This window comes from Mirounga leonina, unplaced genomic scaffold, assembly GCF_011800145.1.
Source record: "Mirounga leonina isolate KUSES-001 unplaced genomic scaffold, KU_Mleo_1.0 Mir_174, whole genome shotgun sequence".
NCBI lineage: Eukaryota > Metazoa > Chordata > Mammalia > Carnivora > Phocidae > Mirounga > Mirounga leonina.
In genome coordinates this window covers 3,283,104-3,304,722 of record NW_023270451.1, presented here as the reverse complement: position 1 = coordinate 3,304,722, position 21,619 = coordinate 3,283,104, and the positions used below count along the sequence as shown (strand labels likewise).

Here is a 21,619-nt window from a genome sequence, read left to right as displayed (position 1 = left end):
GTGAGTGGGGACTCACATGATCTGTACTGGCAAGGCGGCCAAAACAGGATGGACCCTGGCAGGGACCCCAGAGAGGTACCTGGAGCTTCACAACATTCAGAGGAGCTGACACTGGGGCCTCATGTAAATGTAAACCATATTTATAAAGCCAGATCCTCGGGACTCCTGGCAGGGTGATCATCTTCAGGCTGACAATTCTTGCCTCCAAGAGTATGCGAGGCTGAAGATGAATCACAGGCCAACGTCTACAGGCTGACCTCAGCACGCACATCCCCTGAGACAGGGCAAGAATGAAGACAAGAAGCATTTGACCGTATCGGTTTTCCCATTTTTCATAAGAAACATTCAACTTAATAAGAAATAGCCACACTTTATTGACAATAATAGCTACCCTTGCTTTATTTCCTTACCATGTGCCAGGAAACTCTACTTTATCTCCGTTCCTCATAGTAACTGCGAGGCAAGAACTATCACCTTCATTTTAGAGGAAAGGGAGGCTCAGAAAAGTCATGCAATTAGCCCAACGTTACACAGATAGTAAATGTTAGTCAAGATTCTAACCTGGGCCTGTTTGACTCTGAAATTCATGATTTTTCCACTATGGCTTTCAATTTTTCACATTACTATCAACCTTCAAAGTCCCCAGAACCAACTGCCTAAATACTCACACACACACACACACACACACACACACACACACACTGTGTACTTTTTTCAATTTAACTTAAAAAACCAGGACACCGAGATCTTGGACGCTGCCACGCACCCAACTCTCTCTCTCTATGCCAGTATCCATAAAATCCAGGAGCTGAATCACATGTGCTGTGAATGAGTAAGTTGCTAAGAGAACACACTATCCCGTCCCCTGTCATTTAAAAAGTGACAAGTCCAGGGTCTCAGGGCTGGGCACGGCTGAGCTGGGATTTGGCCCCAGGTATACTGGCCCCTAGGTATGTCCCTCCCAGTGCACCCTAGCTCGGCTTCCTGGGGTCAGGGCCCGCGATGGTGGGCTCATTTCTGGGTGCTGGGAATACAGAGCTGACAAGGCACATCCCTGGTCCTGAAAGGATCCGAGAGGCTGGTAGGGGGGCCGAGACAGTCCACAGATAACTGAAGTGCATGGCAGAAGGTGTTGTGCACAGGAGAACAAAACTTGATGGCTACTAGGAGGGACAAATCACATCTAGTGGGGGGCAATGGGGCATGATGCCATGCAGGAACCCAGGCTCTGGGTGTATTTGCAAGAAGGTGCTTCCTACCAGCGATTCCGCACCAGCAACTCCATGAGGCAGACAAGGTGGAGAGACAGAGGCAACCTGCTCGGGGTCACACAGTTAACATGAACTGCTTTGTCTGTCTTCCATCTCATGTCCTCTCCATTACAACAGACTTCAAATGCTGTTCTATGGACCCTTGGCAGGTTGGGAGTCAGGAGAGGCCAGGTAGGTGGGGCTCGAGCGTCTATACAAAGTTCAACTCCAATGGCTCTATTTTGCATATATATTTGTAGATCGGGTTCTTCATGAGATTCCTTTAAAAAAAAGCTCTGATAACAAAATAGGGTATGAAGACCTGTACTCCCAGGTACTAGGCCAGTGAATGGGGGTAGGTCCTGGAGTTTGGGCAGGGCAAGGAGGGCAGGGGATCCATGCAGAGGGGCAGTGAGGGACAATGGCTAAGCAAGCAGGCTACGTACGCCCCTCACTCTGGAGTGACGCAGCCTGCATTCAAAATCAGGCTCTGCACCTGCCTAGCTTTGAGACCGTAGGCAAGGGGCTCCTGAGCCTTAGCTTCCTCACGCTCAAAACAGGGATCACACTGGTACCTGCTTCATAGGGCCGTTGAGAGGATTATACACTCAAAGATAGTGAAAGCACACGGCACAGTACCTGGCATTTAGCACAGTGTCATTCTTATTAACTTGCTGGAAATAGCGAGGCCAGTCATAGGAGATAAAACAGCAAGAAAATAAATATCATTAAACCCCTGAAAGAATTCTCAGGGAAACTAAGAAATCCTCACTGCCCCCGAAGAATTGCTGTGGTTCTGAGCTCTGCCTTGCATTCTCCTGGTCTTGATAAATATGGGCTGTGAATCGGCAGGACACACACCTGAAAGACAAGGGAGGTTTTGCCGCCTCTATCTGCCGAGTTGCAGTTGTGTTCCCACCGCTACTTGTCAGCTGGTTTGGCAGAAGCTCAACGGAGTCTGGGCTTCGAGTGATGAGGCCAGTCACCCCAATCCCCCAAACTCATTTACTGCCACTGCTCAGAGGAGATGGCCACAGAACCCTAGGTCGTCCCCCTGAGCTCGACTTGGCTCTTGAACCAAAAGGCCTAGAACAGAGGGAGGCAGGTGTACCACAGAGCCAAGCCCTCGAGACCTCTCTGACTGGCTAGATGAGGCCTCGCTTGGGCAGAACTCTGCAGGGCACAGAGGAGTCCCAGGTCCCTTTCCAGTTCCTTCCATCAGACTCTGCCAGTGAATTAAGTTGCCAGGGAAGGTTTTGACGCTCACGGGATTTTTGTCTGTCCTGTTCGCAGCCGTGTCCCAGTGCAGCACATCCCTGCGAATGAATGAGTGCCCATGATATTCGGGGTGCTCTAGCCGCCGCATCTTCACGAGACAAACAGAAGCAATCGGCCACATGGATTCCACGGTCATTCACTGAACAAACCAGCTGTGTGGGATCTTCCCGCCACTGCTCTGCTTTCTATTCCCTGACCTGTCGCCTCAGCTGTTAGCACCACCTCTGAGACTTCGACAGTTTCCCTTTGGGAAGGTCTGACCTTTTCTCTCCTCTTGGAGGAAGAGAGGGTCATTTGTTGCAGAGCAGTGAGCAAGAAGGTCAGCTCGTGCCGAGCACACAACTTGCTCCTTTCATGCTCAGTCTGCCAGAAACGAAAATGTTAGAGCTAGAAGCACCTATGGAAATCACTCCTCACGGAAGAAAAAGAGAAACCAAGCTCACAGAGCTGGCTGCAGGGACGTCGGGGGACTGGGCCTCTACACAGAGCTCTGTATGGCACTTTATCTTGGGCCCTCTCTCTGCCTTGTGTAGGTAAGAAAGTTTTGGAAAGTGCCACTAAATCCTGAATCCTCTTTCTACAATATTAAAAACACAAAATATTCCCACTATGTATACAAAGGCACACACTGATACAAATTATATATATTTAGATATGGATATATCATATATACACATATTCATAAATGATGTTAGAATACATAAAAACTATTCTAAAGGCCCAAATACATTTACTGAGGAGCTTGGATAAGCAACTCCCTTCACTTTAAACCTATTTATTACAGAACAGTGACAACTGAAGGGGGTGGGGGAAAGTCGGAAACTCTGTGAGAAAGGGGAAATGTATAATTTACAAAAGCATACCCAATATTATTATTGCTTTGATTTTTTTTAGGCACGATATTTAATGTGCTTTGAGCTATCACAGTAAAAGGGGGCAGCGAGACATTACGTTCATCAAAAAGGGAGTGGGGCTTAAGTAGAAAGATTGGGAAAGCCTCTTCTGGGATTCACAGCTTTGGAAATCATCTGGTCCAACTCGCCGTTTAAAGATAAGGAAACTTCTATCCCACGAGGTTAAGTAACTGCCTGTCTGAGGTCAGTAGCTGTTTATGTGTTCCTGAGGTAGCAGTCCCGTGGACTTTATCTGTTCTATGTCCGTGGCACCTACTCTGAAGGGCGGGTCTAGGGTTTGCTGTTGACCTACCAAAGGGAATTTATCACACCAAGGATGTAAAGATACGGAGGGAAAGTAAGTTCCCAAACACAAACAAAAAGCATTCTTGCAGAGAGAGAGAAACTGAACCTGAGGCTGTAAGAACCAGGCATTTCCTGCGGCAGCAGCCCAAGAGCCCCCTGAGTCCCAGCCCCTCTGGGGGTAAACCCCGGGAGACAGTCTGGCCCCCTCTTTCAGGGATGTCGGGCTGCAGGTGCGATTCCTCAAGCCACCGCTCTGCCCTTCTCCTTTGGTCACCTTGGGAGGCCCCCGGCAGGTTGGGCGGATGGCTTCAGTCTGGTCCCATTTCCCTAAACAAGTTGCAGGTTTTCTCTCATTTGCTCTGACAGGGCGGAGCATTTCCGAAGGGGGACTACAGCTCCGAAAATCGTTCCCCTGTGAGCAGAGGCAGAGCGGCAGGAAGAACTTCCCCGCCGCCTCAGGCTGAGGCAGGCACACCGGGCCGACCCCGGGCCGTCCCAGAGCCAAAGGGGGGCGACGGTGGCGGGAGCGGCGGCTGCGAACGTGCGGCGGGGTGCGGGGGTCCACTTACCGCAGTGCGCCTGGAAAACCTGTGGCTTGACGGCCTGATTGCAGGCACTGCACACTACGAGATAGAAGTCGTCATGTGCGGGATAGTGGCCAAATAAGTGCATATCTGTGGGGGAAATGAAAACACGGTGTTTTGAAAAAAGCAATTAAGTCTCAGAAGGTCTACTGTTTCCTCTCGCAATTTCCTCAAGGACAGGGTTTCAAATGAGACACGCAGAAAGGCAACGATCTTTACTAAAGGGAACATGGTCTGTGCTAGCGCAGCTCCCAGCTCGCACAAAAGCTGCAGCCTCACGGGCCCCCCCACCCCATGTCGTCGCCCCTGGAGGTGGCCGCTGTAACCCTCGGTGTGGACAGCGCGGGGCGGGGGGGCTGCCCCAAGTCCTGTGCCATGGGGAGTTACCTCGCCCCGAGACAGAGCCCACGTGTTAGCTGGCACCCAATGGGGCTCTAGCTATTTGAGAATGGGGGGCTCCCCCAAACCCATTCCAACTTTAGCAGAGGTCTCTCAGGTGGGTTGGGGGGCAGGAGGCCTGCGAGAGCCACTGCCTGCGTTTCCCCACCACCTGAGGGAGACCTCACAGTCTCCCGGTTACCTGTTCCTCATTTGTCCGATATTTACGGAGCGCCTAAGTGCCAGGCACCGAGCTGGCGCCGGGCCGACGGATGAATGCCAGCGAGGGCCCTGCTCTCCTGGGGCGTCCGGCGGCAGAAGAGAGAAATACTAGACAGATCACCACACAAGTCAGCACGTGGTTCTCACTGGGGTACGTGCAGGGGGTATTTTGGCTGAGACCTCGGGATGCGTGGGGTTCAACTAAGGCCAGGGGGTGCAGGGAGGAAGGTTCGGGGTCTGCCAAGGTAGGAAGTGTGTCGGAGGAACCTTTTGGCTGGAACAGGAGCACAAGGGGAGAGCCCAGAAGCTGTAAGCCTTGCGGACCAAGTAAGGATTTTGAACGTGACTTTATAAAAACAAGGGAGCTACTGAAGGCTTTTAAGCAAACGAGTGACATGATCAGCTATACACTGTTAAAAAATCAGGTGTGAGGCTCAAGGAACACAAAAACTCATCCATGCATGTTCATAGTCGCATTATTCACAACAGCCAAGAAGTGGGAACAACCCAGATAGATGTCCATCAACCGGTGAAAGGATAAACAAATTGCATGCTAAGCGGACAACGGAATACTACTCAGCCATGAAAAGGAATGAGGTGCTGACCCTTGCTACAACATGGATGACGCTTGAAGACATTATGTGAAGTGAAAGGAGCCAGACACAAAAGGCCACATGTTGTAGGATTCCATTTGTCCAGATCAGGCAAATTTAGAGAGACAAAAATTAGATTTGTGCCTGGCTTGGGCTGGGGGGCCTGAAAGGGGTTGGGGGGTGCTGTTACGGGGTTCAGGGTTTCTTTTGGGGGTGACAAAAATGTTCTAAGACGGATGGTGGTGATGGTTGTACAATCTTGTGAATATACTACAAACCACCGGCTCATACACTTTCCATGGGTGAATTTGTACAGTGTGTAAATAAAAGTTGTCAAAAAAGAAAGTTAGGTTCTGAGGACACATGATCACATCTCCCTGTGTACCACTGGGTGCACACGGAGCCCCAGGGGCACCTGGCCTTGCCTCCGCTCAGCCCACCAGCTCTAGAGTCGCTCCAGAATCACACAGAGCAGGAAGCTCGGGAGCACCAACACGGCTGACAGAGGAATTAAAAGACCGTGTATGCACGAGCATGCTTTCTGTGGCAAAGCTCCTGAACTTCCTCACGCCACCCCCCAAGCCTCATTTTCTAGACTCGACCTGTGTCTTTCACAAAGAACCGGCAAACGCAGCAAGGTTCCCCCAGCTGCAGAGCTAGGTCCCAGGGAAGAGCCGAGTCCCTCATGATGTGGGGACGGCTCATTAATCACCCAGCAAATGCTTTCACAGGGGCAGTCTCAGCGCTGCGTCCTTGGTGCAGCCCCACCACCCGGAGAGAAGCGGAACGGACACGTTTGTCACCGGGCAAGGGGCTGAGTCCCGCGCTGCCCTGGAGGAGGCATGTGGCTACGAGGATGCCACCGGCTCTGGCCGCAGCCGGTCCTCCTCGAACTGCAGGTGCATGTGGGCCCGCTCACCTCTGCCGCGGTGACGGGTGGGGCTGGGGACGCAGGCCCTCTGAATTTCTCACTCGTCGGTGGCCCTGTGCGCGGCCTGTTATTTCCCCTCTCTAGGACTTGCCTCTGTTCCCACTTCTGACTAAGACTTGTTACCGCAGGGGAACGTTATTAGTCAGTACCTGGTGGGTGGGAGGCCCGAGGAGAGAGAGGCTGAGAAAGAACCCAGCTGTGACAAGGGTCCTGAAGCATGAGGAGGTCCATGCTGGGCCCACCCAATGTGTCCGGGGCCCCTGGTTCAAGCACCACAGAGTGGAGGGGATGTCTGTCGGTGTCCTTAACTGGGATACCACTCGGTTCTACTCTTTATTATAGGTTATTTTTATAATACATGTTCTTTCTTTTTTTTTTAATAACAAAAGTGATCCACGTTCTTTGAAGATACATTTGAAAAATGCAAAAAAGGGGTGCCTGGGTGGCTCAGTCGTTAAGCATCTGCCTTTGGCTCAGGTCATGATCCCAGGGTCCTGGGATCCAGCCCCGCATCGGGCTCCCTGCTCCGCCGGAAGCCTGCTTCTCCCTCTCCCACTCCCCCTGCTTGTGTTCCCTCTCTCGCTGTGTCTCTCTCTGTCAAATAAATAAGTAAAAAATTAAAAAAAAAAGAAAAATGCAAAAAAGCCAGAAAAAAATTAAAAAAAAAAATCACTGGCAACTTTATTAACATTTTGCATCTCATTTAGATTTAGTCACATTTTACATCCGGGAACATGTGAAACCAGGAGCTGGTGAGGGCTAAGACTTACTTATTGATTCGACAAGCATTTACTGAGGGGCCTTACATCCTTTCTGCAATAGATTAAGCTATGCAGGAACAGAAGAAATGTATGAATTAAAAACACAAGCGTGAACAAAAATGTCTTGAGTGCCTACTGTGTGCAGGAAGCTGTGCGGCGTCCGAGAAGCGGAGACTGCAGAGCGTGGGGGCGACCGCCCCTCTGCCCCTCTGTCGTCTGCTGTGCACACCTGCTCACCTGTCGGAGGGCTCTCGGGACTCCCGCTTCTTCTGTAATCCTTCAGAAATCTGCAGCCCCCACCCCCACCCCCACCCCCACCCCCAAGGGACACATCCTCCTCTCCGGTCATGAGTTAGGCTAGCCAGACGCTGGCCGCAGGGCTGTGCGTGCGTGCGTGCGTGCGTACGTGCGTGCGTGCGTACGTGCGTACACGCGCGCTCCCCTTCACGCTCTCCGCTCCACTGAGACCCTTCTCGGTTTCCTCTAGGGCAGTTTCAACCTTCCCCACGTTGGCTGAAAGTGTGTCTCCCTTGTAAAGTTAAAGGACCTGCTTGCCTGCCTGATTATTCCTCAGTCGGCCGACTCTGGAATCTCCTCTGCAGGCTGCCCGGGTTCTGAGCGCCCGGCAGATGGGGAGCAAGGTAAGGGCCCTTGACCTCTCAGAAGACCACCACCTCACGTAGCCTGGCCATCACAGTCGGGGTGCTGTTTGCTTGGGGATGGAGGAAGGTCGGGCAGAACCGAAAACAGTTGCGCCCGGCACAATGCTAGGTATTCTATTCATTAATTTCCGCTCTCTCTCAACTTACTGCCCAAACAACACATTCAGTGCACAGTGAAGAGAGCAACAGTGGTGTGCTGAAGTGGGCTTGTCCCAGCACGTCTCCCCTCAGTTCGTTCAGTGATTTCAAGGTGGTAGCTTGAAATCAGCCTTCGTGGGAGTATTTACACCATGGAAAGGGGCACAGGGTACAAATCAGGGCTGGTCTTTCGGAGAGCCGGTTTTCAAGCATTTACCAGAGCACCACTGAATAAAGATGAGAAAACAGGGAAAAAGTGAAACCACCTGCAAGGAGACCACCCCGGGGTAGCCACCATTGAGAGGTTAATATGGATCCTTCTCGACTTTGTGATGTGATAACATTATCTTGGTTAATCCTCATAATGAATCAAGAAAGTTGCCATCATCTTCGCTTTCCAGGGCAGGAAACAAAGGTAATTTGCTTGAGATCTCGGGGCGCTGATTTGTAAACTGGGCTGAGATGCCAGGACACAGTGACTCTAAAGACAATGCTCCCTCTCAGCAAAAGGCTGCTTCCTTCCTTGACAGAGCAAAAATCCCATTCACAGATGAAAAAACCAGTTTGGAAGGGTCTCCTGGGCGACTAACAGGCTTTCCCAAGGCTCAGGGGGAGTCACTGGCATGAGCACAGGCCTGGAGTCAGAAGGAGGGATTTTTTTGTACAAGGCTCATGGTTGTGCAAGCTCAGGGAAGGTGCCCAACCTCTCTGACTGTCAGTTTCCTCATCTATGAAATGGGGCTCACAGTTCACGGGGTTGCTGTGATGGTTCGTGAACGGTCATGTTTTCTTCCACCAGGGATCCAGGAGAGTGTGGAGAAAGCCTTAACCAAGCTCATCTCTCCTACCTTCCAGAACTAACTGACTCTTTCTCCATTGGGAGAGTCCTTGCTCCAGGCAACACATCCTTTGTGTCTCCCTCACGACCACTCACAGCAGACTTCCCGGGGAAGCCCGGGGGACCCTCCCACCTACAGAATTTGCACACGTGCGTGGACTGATGAGGGCCTTTGGGAGGGCTCTCTCTGGCTGTGGCTGGGTTCTAAGAAAGCATGTGCACAAAAATGATGAGACTTTGCCCAGTTTCAAACAAAGTGTTCAACCATCTCCCAGAGAAAGCCAAACCTCTCCGTTTTGCCTCATTTTGCCCCTGCAAATAAAACAACTGTAGGTCAGATAGGGCACTATCGCAGAGGTGACCTTAGTCATGCACCTGGCCTGAGAGAGCAGGGAGGGAGCAAACTCCATTAGCTCCATTTTGCAGATACGGGAAATAGGTACACTTGCTTCTAGGCCGGTATTTTTTGGTTTTTGACCCCAACCCACTATACACATATACATATCTCTCTATCCTCCCTCCCACCCTCCCTTCCTTCCTTTCTTCCATCTATCCATGCATCCATCATCTCTCCTTGGAACATGTACATTACGCTCTGATATGTTCTGTTCTACTCATTTCTTTTCGTTTCACTATATTCTACTTCATTTAAAAAATGCTCATTGCTTTAAAAAAGTGCTCATTGAGATTTCAGAATTTCAGGACTCCTTAATAGGTCACAACGCAAAGTTTGAAAGACACTTCTCAAGGCAATCCAGCAAGTCAGGGCCTGAGCTCAGCCTGAGAGTTCACTGGGGATTTAGAGCAGCCTGAGCTGGTCCTTAGTGGTCATGTGGGAATTTGGAGCCCTGAACTGAATCATTAGCGCCAATCCTATGCTGGAGCCCGCTGTACAAGCTCACAAGAGTTGACTGTATCTTCCGATCTCAGCATTCAGGGAGGCATGTGGGTAGCTTAGATCAGCCAAGGTGGGAATATTTACACCACGTGAATCAGTGTCCACCATAAGCCAGAGAGAGCTGGGTTCTTCTCTTGGAGAGCTGGCTATTTAAACATTTAAACCACTGACGAACACCCATTCTGCCATCACTCTTCCCTGTGTTAACTTCCCTAATTACAAAAATGGAGAAAATTATATTCATCATCTACCACAGTGGGATGCAGAGAGTCTTCTGTAAACTTGGGAGGAAATCATTATATTAATATAAAGTTATGGTTGGGGTCCTGATCATGAACCCAAGAACCCACACACAATGGAGCCAGGTATATGTGTGGATCACTTTCTGTATCCAATGAGCACATAGAGGCCACGTGTCCGCGGTCTGGTGGCTAGAAGGGGGTGGGGTTGGTGGAGTGGGAATAGCAGGGAGTCGAGAATTAAGTTACTGGAGTTCTTTCCAATGTCTTTCAACTTAATGCATACTTATTGAGGGTTATTTACAGAGGTTATTCACAGATTTGGCTCATGGTATTAACCTAATGCTGCTTATAAATTTATCGCAGGCTATTCTCAGTGCCTCGATTTAAAGCGGGCACTCCTTTACTTCTCTTACCTAACTACTGCTAAAATGCTCATTTGTGGCAGAGTCAACTGTCAATTGCATTCATGCTATCAGTGTAGGCTGGCAACCTCGGCCTGCTTACGGACGGCCTCACGCTCCCTAAGCGCACCCCACCTCCAGACAGCCCAGGAGGGAGGGAGGGGACAGAGCTCAGCTGTGATGGCAGGAGAGAGACAGTTTAGGAAAACAGAATGATTTCTATGAAAGTAAAACAGTAACTCTGATGTCCTGGTGTAGCTGGTTGACTGTTTCTTAAGTCAATACCTAAAAGAAATTGGCCGGATAGGAGTAGCATTTTATTCCAGATACACAGCTTTTTGAGGGGAGGAGCACTACAGACACGCAAAGCCACGTGTGTGTATGAACTTCCGTTGCATCCAGTCCTCACAATCGGAAAATGGCTGTAGTTAAGGAAAAGGCAGGGTGACATCTCCAATCCGCTATTTGTACAGGATGTGTTGCTAAGAAGGGAAGACAGCTGTTTTTGTGGATTCGGGATCAAACTAGATGCTGTGTGCTTTTGAATTTGCCCCTGGACGCTTTCCAGAGCCCAAGATTCCGACATTATGAAGCAACAACCGGTTGCGAGCCCAGAAGATGAAAAAGTTGAGAAGGCATGAGTCAGGATTGATGCCTTCCCTCTGCGAGTGGGAATGCCGAGCGGAGCGCAGGCTGTAACAGAGAAGCTGCAAGAAGCAGACTTGCTTTGAAGGCAGTGGGACAGCTTATCAGCCGTCAGTGATATCTATGGCTCGCTAGAGAAAATCCCACAGGGCGGAAAGGAAGACAGCAAAACAGAACGCTGAATTTCAGTTTCCATTTAAAAAAAAAAAAAAAAGCCCCAGAAAATGTCCTTCAGTTTCCCCCAGAAGTCCGGTCCAGGGTTGGGAAACCACCCTAGTTGCTATAGGAATTATAAAAACGTCAAGGTAGCCATTGCCATAATACTCTATTATAACAACAATTTCCTGTAATTTAAAAAGTGATGCTTCCCTTTTAACGGACTCCAAAAAACTACTGTAATGAACAAAAAATTGAGATTGTATTATGTAATTGTGACCCACCACACCCTTTCCAGGAAGGTGAACGTGAGCCCTGAGATGCACGCCTCTGCCCATGGGAGACAGCTGGACACACAGGGCTCGGTAGGATCTCAGGGACAGCCGACCCCGTGACCGCCGCCGCTGGGGAGCCGGGAGCTGCCGGACTTCCTTGGAAAACTACCAGAAAGATGAGCTGGTGGCCGGCAGAGGTGGCGAATTGTGGGCTTCCCCTTACGTAAACTCAAACAGGCGAAACTGTTGGGAAGAACAGTCACTGTGGTTCAAAGACACACATGACTGCCTCCAAGCGGATTCTGATCCGGACGCAGAAGGGCACCTACAGGAACGAAGCGTGCCACCTCGGGAGGGGTGCTCCTCACGCTGGGAGAGGCTGCTCTGGAGCGCGTTCCTGTCCCCCATTAATCTTAATATGCTCATTACACAGTTTTTATTAATTCGTCTTTTCTCTCTGCCGGTGGAGTTTTCGGCTGCATTTTAATCACTTGTGTCAAATGGAAAGCTTGAGGGGATATAAAAAATGTTTCTCCTTTGCTCTGACAGCGTGATTCTATGTGTTCCTGAACTCCAAAATCTCCTTAAATTCAGACATCAAAACAACGTGGGGTCTTCAAAGCAATGACCTCAGACCCAATACCTCCCACTTCCCCGGCAGAATGTTGAACTCCCCTCTAGGAAAATGAAAAAAAAAAAAATGCGGTCACTTTCCATCTTTCAGATCTCTGAAAACCCAGGGCCTGACTGTGAGGGCTTCAAAAACAATGAAATCTGGAAACGGAAACTTGACAGGAGGACTAGAAAGCAAGCAGCAGCGGTGAGCTCTTCAGCATCAATGAGGGCGGGCGGGCGAGCGTGCGCGGGCGGCGGGCACAGAGCCTTTCTTCTCTGACAGACCAGGACTAAAGGGGTCCCCAGCCTCCTCATGCTGTGACTGGGCCGGAAGGCACCCCCCTGCCCCCCTGCCCTGCAAGGCTGCAGCCGGGAGCGAGGCCTGGTAGCAGGTGGATGCTCCCCGTGATGCTGTGTGAACCATCCCCAACCCAACCAACCCACAAACCCCCGCCAACAGGGCTATGGCCTCGGCCACGTGAGACAGCTTAATCCCTCCCCGCTCAGAAGGGCCTTCAACACCCATGCAGTCACGCTGTGTGGGGTGAGGGGGGCTGCTCCCTGGGCCTCAGGCTTCCAGCTGGCCCCTCTCAGCAGACTCTCCTCTGGCTTCCCCTCAGATCCAGCAGAACTCCCATCCTGCTGCACAAGGAAGGATGGTGGGATGCAGCTGGACCCAGGGGGAGACTGTACTCCAGGGTTTAGAACAAAACCTGTGAGACATGGGCCTCGTACAATGCAGGGCCCCAGAGCTGGGCCCCGGAGTCAGGCCACCTTGAGTCCAAATCCTGACTCTGCATTTGGCATGACAATCCCCTCTAAACTGTTTTGCTCATCTGGAACTAAAGGACACATGTGTGAAGGGGCTGGCACCCAGTAAGGATATAAGGAACAATATACTATTATCTCTGGCCTTCTTCCTGTCTCTCCAACTCACCCATGCCCTCCTCTGGGAAGCCTTCTCTGCCTCCCCCAGAGGAGAGGCAGAGTCAACCCCCCTCCCAGTGTGCCCTCCACATGTGCCCACAGCTCCCAGGCTATACCAGAGCATGTGGCTTACACCTCTCTCACCAGACTGGGATCTTCTCGAGGACAGGAACTGTGACTCAGTGCCCTTTCTATCTCTACAGCCAAACAGTCTGGCCCGTGGTAGCTGCTTAATAAATGTCAATTAGTTCATGAGGCGGAAGGTCCCAAGAAGTTGATTTACTTTCTCTTTTCTCTTCCTTCAAAGGGGGAAGTTGTAAATGATAATAAATTGCCCTAATATCCATGCTGCTATCTAAGATTATGGGGCCAATAACTATGTCTATTTGTTCGTTCATGAGCTCCTTGGAAGACAAATGCTGCCTGAATTTAAGAAGAATTTAAGAAGTGCCAGGTGGGCCATCATAGTGAAGAAGTGGTTAATTCCTGTCCCTCACTGTGCCAGAGTCATGAAGGTTGCATCCTTCCCTGTCTGGCAAATACGGCTGCTCCCCATTCCACCTCCAGTGATGGCCCCCTCAGAGCCAGCATTTGGGGTGGGCTTAGGGGTGTTTACTGAGTGCTCCCCCGGTCTCATTTTCTATTTCCTCATCCTGGGGCTGTAAAGTGTCTTGTACATCAAGGCAGTGAGTGATCTAGGGCCTGGAAGATTGAGACTTCCCCCAGTCCTTCCTGCTTCAGCCCTTTCCCGTCTGACACTGGACCAACACAGTAGCCAGGCTCAGCCCAGGGCCCACTGAGTGATCTGAGGCCAACCTGGCAGAGGATCTACCAGGTCAGCAATGACCCCGGTAGCTAAGAAAGTCATTTTGCAAAGGGCTCCCCTTTGCCTCTGCAGGGCTTAGGCAACAATGCCAACAATTTGTCCCTAAAAATGTTGCCCGGGTTATAAACCCAGTCCTGACTCCCTTTCCAGCAGCCACAGGGACACCCAGGCTCCTCCCTGTCCAGTCACACACATCCTTCTCCGCCATTCCAGCCAGGTCGGCTGGTGGCTTCTGGCCTGACATCCCCACCTCTGGCCCTCAGGACAGATGAGGGACATGTAACCACTCTGGCAGGTTGCTGAGTCCTGATAAGGTGTCCTATGCTTAGAGCAAGGGCTGCTTGTGTTCAGAGATCAGCCAGAGGGGCAGGACAGCCTCCAACCCCCTTTGCCATGTTGGCCCCAGTGCCCTGGCCCAGTAAGAGAAATGTTCTGTGGAGAGGACAAGGGTGGATATAGCACATTCAGCCAAAGGCCTGCTATGTAAAAACTGTATAGTTCACTATGACTCAACGAGAGAGAGAAGCATCAACCTACTGGGGGAAATTCTAGTCCCTTCCTCCAGGGGACCAGGCCTCAGGTAAGTAGAAGGGCCTATGAACGTTTTGGAGTGGCTGCAAGTCATCCCCAGACTCCCTCCTTTCCTCTCAGGTTCTCCCACCTGGGTTGTTAGGTATGTATATATGTATGTATTTGAGAGAGAGAGAGAGAGAGAACGTGTGAAAGTCGGGGGAGGAGCAGAGAGAGAGAGAATCTTCAAGGAGACTCCTCCCTGAGCCCAGAGCCCAACATGGGACTCGATGTCACGACCCTGAGATCATGACCTGAGCCAAAACCAAGAATCAAATGCTTAACTGACTGAACCACCCAGGTGCCCCTCCCACCTGGGTCATTTAAATGTTTAAATATTCACCTGAATCTTTATGCCCACATTACCTTCAACTTGAGGACTACAGTTGAGATAATAGTTGTTTTCACAAAATGAGTAGGCCTCCTTGGGTAATTTTCCTCAATTCTTCTTCAGTAGGCTTTGTTTGGAATAGGCTTTTCCTACCTTGAGCCTCATTCAGGATAGGAAATTTAAGAGCTGGTCTGAGTGAGGCCTATTTCCAGTTCATTCTGGGGTCACTCCTTCCACCCCCATCCTGGGCATCTCTTGTGTCCAGGTTGGGTCTCCTGGTGCAGTCTGTGATGCCCTCCCTCCTTCTATCCCCCACCCAAGAGAGATCATGAGAGGTGGAGGTAGGTGCCATATTTCAAGGAAGAGGGCAGTGGATTGGGGACGAGGAGGTGATAATGGCTTTCCTTATAAGACAGGGATGGTAAAAAATAATTTCCAGACTGTACAGAGCACTGCTATGAAGAATTACTTAAAGGGTCAAGGGGAAATCAATGGAAACATCTTCTTTGGTGCCTTTTCATATAGGACAGTCTACCTTCTTGTTGTGGCAATCTGACAGAGTCTGGAGGATGGACTAACCAGTCCCTTAATTCCTTTCTAGCTCTTCAGTTATGATGAAGGTCCAACAGGGAGTGTGTCAGGAGAAAGATGGCCAAGAAGGAGGGGAGGATGCCACATTTATGTTACAAAGGAAATCTCTAGAAAAGGTAAATCAAGCACGAAATCCTAGTGGCTTATTCTTAAGAGGAGTTAGTGAGGGCCATCTATTTGTTGGTCTATCTTTATCTCATCTCCCATATCTTTCACATCAATCATCCATGTAGATCTAACAATCATCTATATTGATATATTGATCACATTTATCCTACCTACCTACTTACCTACCTCTCTTATCTATCTTCTATGTCTATCATTTCTTTCTTTCTTTTCTTTTCTTTTCTTTTTTCCTTCCTTCCTTCCTTCCTTCCTTCTTTCCTTCCTTCCTTCCTTCCTTCCTTCCTTCCTTCCTTCCTTCCTTCCTTCCTTCCTTCCTTCTTTCATCATCATCTCTCTATTAGGAAGCACTATATTATTTGAGCAATGCGCTTTTGAGGTGGACTTAACTCAGTTTCAGCCCATTTTATTGCTATACCAAATGCTACAGTTTGGGGTGACAAGGGTGAGATGGCTTTATAAAAATAAATAAAAATTTAGAAAAGAAGAAAACAAAAGATAACGAGAAACTTAGACAACACCAAAAGAGTATTAGTTGGTTTTCAAGGGCTGCATTATCAACTACATGAAAGCATGGACCAAGCCTCATGCACAGCATCACCTTCCCCACCCCAGCACAGTTCTGTTCATACAGTAGGAGTGAAGCAGAAGTCTGAATCGAAGTTCTCCTTGTAGGCAATTGAATTCAGCCTTCTCACCAAAACCTGACTATACTTTAGACTTTAAAAAAGGCTGCTCTAAGGCATACTGAAGGACTTGATGTCTGCCATCTTGCTTCTTGAGATTCACATGCCGAGAGGCTTTCCATCTCGATGAAAATAAGACCAAGAGCCCCAGGCAAAGGAATGGGATGGGGCTGGGGTACCCAGCCATATGTGGGAATCAAACCATGCCATGTTGAGGGCTTTCATAGCTCTGCTAAGATCAGGACAATTATGTAGGAAGAATGTCTCACTGGCCTGCCATCACTGTGTAGAGATTTTAATTTAGAAATGGACCAGAGGGGCCAGGCAGCATCTACCACACAGGTGCTCTACTGTGCCAGCACGGCAGTTTGGGGGGTTTCTGGGATGACATGTTGCTGGAACCTGCTGAAACCTGCACAGTCGATGAAGAAGCCCTCCAGCGGTGCCTCACGAATGCTGGAAATGCAACATTTTTAAAGACACAAAAAGATGCCTTCATGAGGCTGTAACATGGCAGGCTTCAGCTATCAAATGACCGTTCCTGATGCCATCCAGCACATGCAATGGAGACCACAGGGTCAAGAAAACACCTGCCCCAGAAAATGCCCCCATCATTTCAGACATGCTAGCCCCTGCTTAGCTATGAGGGGTTACGTCAGTGTAATGCCTGCCTATTCGAGGATGAAGAAGAGCCGTATGCACAGAGGCCATGAGACAAGTGGACAGAATGACAGGTGGCCCCAGTGCCTGGTGGTCTTGATGAGTCCCCTGGCAGTGGTGAGCTCATTCCCATTCGGAAGGTCTAAGGATAAGAGACCCCTGGATCCTGTGGCACTTGTCAGTGGCTCTGAGTGCCATGCAGAGTTGGGTCTGGCTATAACTGGCAAAGAGAAGGCGGCATTTTTTTTTTCCAGAGGGTCATTTGTCAAGGCTATGGAGCCCTACATGCACCCTTCAAGACTACAGTGATCACTCAAATGATGCTGCCAAGCTCGGGGGAGGATGTGCCATTTGGCTCTGTCATGAGAAACGTCCACTTGGCATAGCCAGAGGGCCATGGCAAGAACTGTTTAATGTCCCTGGGAATCAGTGTCCAAAGCATTCAAGCCATTGGGAGAGCCAGACTGCAGGATGCTGCTGACAGATACCCAAGGCAGCCCCCCGGGACAGGGTGCTTACAGGGGTGTTCAGGGCCACTCCCGCTGTGCCTGCTCGTGAAGACCAGAAAGGGATGTCTGCTCTAAGAGAACAGAAAGGAGCATCTCATCGCACGCAGGCTCCTCAAACCAGTCACACACACACCTGGCAGCCACTGTGCTGGGTCAGTGCTTCAAGCTGGCAGATTTCGGAGCAGAGACCAAGTAAGAAAAAATCCACCATAGAGAGGATTACAGAAGGCTGTTTGAAGGTACTAATGGAAAATAAGATCGATCAGCTGGAGGAGAAAAATCACAATGTCTTCCATCACAAATCAAGCATGAAGCTAGTTATGTGCCCGAGGGGAAAAGGGAGACTCTCGGCAGGGTCCGTGAGCCCCTGGGATCCAGCCCTGCCCCTGGGTCCCTCAGTCAGCTTCGACCACGTCCTCCTCCCTGGCAGCCCTTCCTTTACCCCTCCCTCCACACTTGCGGAGGTCCTACGTGTCCTTCCAGGCCAGCGTTAGTGTGACCTCCTCCAGGGAGCCTGCCACAGACACCACTAACCCTTGCTCTGTGCTTACTGCATGCATGTATCGGCGCACTTGGCCTTCTGTACCTGGTGGATGCAGATAGTGGTGGATAGGCCTACCTTCCCCATTTGCACACTAATGTTTTACATACGGACTCAGACATTTAACAGTCAAAAATCAAGGCAGCCAGAAATATACTCAATGCTTCAAAGAGCACCAGTGCATCAGGCAGCGCCCCGGAGACGTGGCCGGGGCAGCTGTGCGGGAGTGTGGGCTGAGCGACAAATTCCGGCTCGGCCTCTAGCTGGCTGCGTGACACCGGGCAAGCCACAGAACCTCTCTGGATTTATCTTTGCTCTTCTGGGAAATAGCAACCATACCCTCCCCATCAGGTTGCTGGGCGGATTCAATGAGATAGCTCAACTGGCAGGCGCTCAACTGAATGCCCACGAAACCCGACAGAACTAGAGCCTGCGCTCGCTGAATCAAAAGCCACATGCCTTCCGAGGATCACTGCTTCGCAGAGGCAGCTTGGGGTCACGTGGGTTCTGGAGTCAGACTGTCTGGATTTGAACCCTTGAGAAATTTCTCAGTTTCTTCATCCACAAAATGGGAAGGATAATGACAGGGTAGTTGTGAGGAGGAGACGGGAGTCACACACTTTGATGTCTGGTGCTTGCAAAGCTCTCAATAAATGTCCGCTAGTCTTAGGATTTGGAATCTGATTTTGCACGGTGGGACTTGAAGAAAACAATCCTGTTTCACTGCAGGGAAACAGGGAACGTGGAGAATGAAATCATGATGCTCAAAGCCTCCAGACCTTGAACTTCTAGTTGTCAAAGCCACAGGGGGAGGAAACAGTAGATGAGGGTTTTTCAAGGTGTGAATCCTCCCTGCTATTTGGTGGCTAGATGTAGATGCTTGGACCCTATCCCAGATCTGTGGAAGGAGATTCTCTGGGGGTGGCGCCTAGAAGGATGGACTTTAAGCAAGTTCCTCAAGGGATGTGATCTCCCCTAAAGCTGTCCAAAGGCTGTCGTTCTCATAGAAACTACTGATACGGAGACAGCTGGTGGTATGCACCAGCGTTAGTTCGGTGATATGGAGCCTCTCACTGGTTCAAAGACTGTTAGCCAAGGGAAGGTGTGTTCTGTACATGTGGGGGGGTGGTGCCACTGTGAGTCTCCGTGGCATGTGGATTCGTGGGCCCCTCCTGGGTATCTCTACCATGAGCGCTAGGGATCTATGTGTTAGAGACACCGGTGCGCTGGAGCTGCCCTGAACTGCTCGTGAGAGCTAAGTGTGTGCCTCTCTTTCCATTTCTCCACATTTAGCGGCTTCCCGTTGGCTCTCCGAAATTCACCACGGTGGGAGTCCTCATACCTCAAAAATCAGCAAACGATACAATGAGGGCTCTTAAGTTTGTTCGGAGGGCCAGCATACTAGCATTCCCCTGGTTCTCATCCATAATAAATTCTCTGCTAGAACCCAAACTCTACGGAATGTGGTCCTGGGCACTGTATTTAGGTCCTTGGATGGTTTGGGACCATTTAGAGCCTGGCTTCTGAAAGCCTACCTGCTCGATGGTGCTCATGATGCTAACAGTGTTCTGGTGTTCAAGTCTTCATGCTGGGGCTCAGGAGAAAACCTCCTTTGCGCTCTGTGGTCATACTCTACACTCCAGTCCTGGGCTGGCCATGAGGCAAACTGCAGTCTTGATACCCAAGTGGAAGAGAGTCGGACGTGGGTGCTTCGGAGCCAATCCCTCAGTGCCACTAGAAAAACAACCCTGTTCTCCTGAGGGCTGCCCCGTGGTCTTCATACCTGCAGGAAATCAATCTAGAATGCTCAGGCAGAGCAGAGGTTCTACAATAAATCTCCCTCTCATCCCACGGAGTGGAGGGTTCCGGTGGAGGGGTGGCCCAGCTAAGCTTTAGCCCCGGTCCCCAGCCTGCTGTTGAGACACCCCAGCTGCCTTTCGAAGGGTCACCCATTAAAGACACAAGCCCTGCTGTTGGCACTGTTTTGGCCGATCGGCCCGGGGGGAAACACACACACTTTTCTTTTGAATTCTTCCACTCAGCAGTCAGGTGAGTCCGGGGGAATTCAATCCAATTTCTCAGTAAATCCTCCTATGCTCTGGAAGGACACGGTTTGAAAAATCTATTTTTGTGCTTTTATTTACTTAAGGTCTGCATGCCCGGGGAAGCTTTCTCATAGTGCCATCAAACTGCCTCTCACTTACCAGGAAAAAAAAAAAAAAAAAAGAAAGAAAGAAAGAAAAGAAAGATCCCACCTTCCTGGAAGACTACCAGCAAGAGCCAGGCCACACAGCCTCTCTTCCCATCCCTGTAGGCCTACGGCAGGCCTCCTCAGCACCCATGCCATCTGAAGCCCTGGGGGGAGGGGCTTGAGGAAGACATCTTCCCAGTGGGACTGCAGCTCTGGGCCCTCAAGTCCCTGTGGCAGGAGGCCCCCTCGTGCACCCTGCACAGCTCTCCCCTTCCGGGGCTGCCCAGGGCACGTGGATTTCTGCTTTCCTGGTTTAAATGCTGCTTTCGTCCAGATGCCTAGCCTATCTCTGTGGGGTCTGCACCTGCCATTCCAGAGGTTTCCCGGAGTGAAATGTGGGGAGCAGGGCTGGGTATCTTTGGACAGTCTCATCTTTCTAGAAGGGCCTAATGCTCAGATCAGAAGACAAATGTACTCAGTGTACTCGGGGGCTTGGGGTTGTCTGTATTGGTAAACTTCCACTTCTGCCTCTGTGTCAAATCGACGCAGCTGGGACACCGTCCAGCCAACTTCAGGGTGGACCCCTAACAGGACCCCGGCGCCAGCAATGGTGGCTTGTAAAGGTGCCGCCTACACGGTCATGGGTGGCTGTGGAGGGCGGAGAGTGGGAGTACAGGCCTCTATAAGGAATGGTCAAAGAGCTCCTCTTCTCTGCCCTGGCTCCTTCCTCCACTTCCCTGGAACTACGCACAGCTGGGGGCCCCCGAGTCCGTGCCCCACTGCTGGCCCTCACCCCAGTGACCAGATCCCAGCCATCTGGCTGTGGCTGGCTGTTGGGAGAAGAGAGGGCTAGACCAGCATCTATGGGACTTCGGGCCTCTGTCACTAACCTGTCAACACGTGAGACCTCTCTGGGTCCCTAGAGCACCCCAGCCCCTGCTGGTGAAATGAGGCCATGGGCGCAGGCTCGTGGTTCCGTACCCAGCTGAGCAGCAAAATCTCTTAGGAGCTTTTAAGGTACAGATTCCTGGCTCCTAGCCAGACCAAGTGAATTAGAAATTCTGGGAGTGAGTCCCAGGAATCTGTATTTTGGAACACAGTTTCTCAGGTGATTTTGCTGTAGCTGTTCAACTCAGCGCTGGGCTAGGCTCCCCCATAAAAACCTTCCCATTAAAAACAGTCTATTATTTTGTGTCCTTTCACCCAGTTATGAGCCGGGATGGGGAAGGGAAAGCATGGGGGTAAGAATCATTTGCATGCTTTGCCTCGCTAGCAAACAGAGCTGGGGCTAGAATACCGTCCCCTCTCTGGCCCTGTTGAGTGGCCACCGGCCAGCCATGGAAGGCAGTAAGGGGCCACCACTGGTGAGGGGTGGGTGAAGCCCTTATTAAGGCTTCAGCCCCCCTCTCCCACCTCCCATGGACAGGACTCCATCATAAGAGGATGATGAAGAGCAAGAGGGCCGCCCTCAGCCTCAGCCTTGGCCTAGCCATGCCCGGTGCTAGACAGGTGTGGCCCGGGTCTCCCTTCCGCCCAGGATCCCGTCAGGTCCTGCAGGCTGCCTTCCCCTCGTTGATGTGTCAGGAAAGCCCTTCAAG

At 50.7% G+C, this 21,619-nt stretch overlaps 1 protein-coding gene across 4 annotated transcripts in view; it reads right to left on the bottom strand.

Moving 5' to 3' along the window:
• ATXN7L1 (ataxin 7 like 1) overlaps window positions 1–21,619 on the bottom strand; it is a 232,862-nt gene that overhangs the window by 146,521 nt on the left and 64,722 nt on the right. For 3 of the 4 annotated variants that reach the window (XM_035020375.1, XM_035020381.1, XM_035020376.1), the window contains exon 3: window positions 4,297–4,401. The exons of the other annotated variant lie outside the window; for it this stretch is intronic. In XM_035020375.1, the coding sequence (XP_034876266.1) occupies window positions 4,297–4,401 (105 nt within the window). The remainder of the gene's footprint in view (window positions 1–4,296; window positions 4,402–21,619) is intronic. 4 annotated transcript variants of the gene reach the window in all.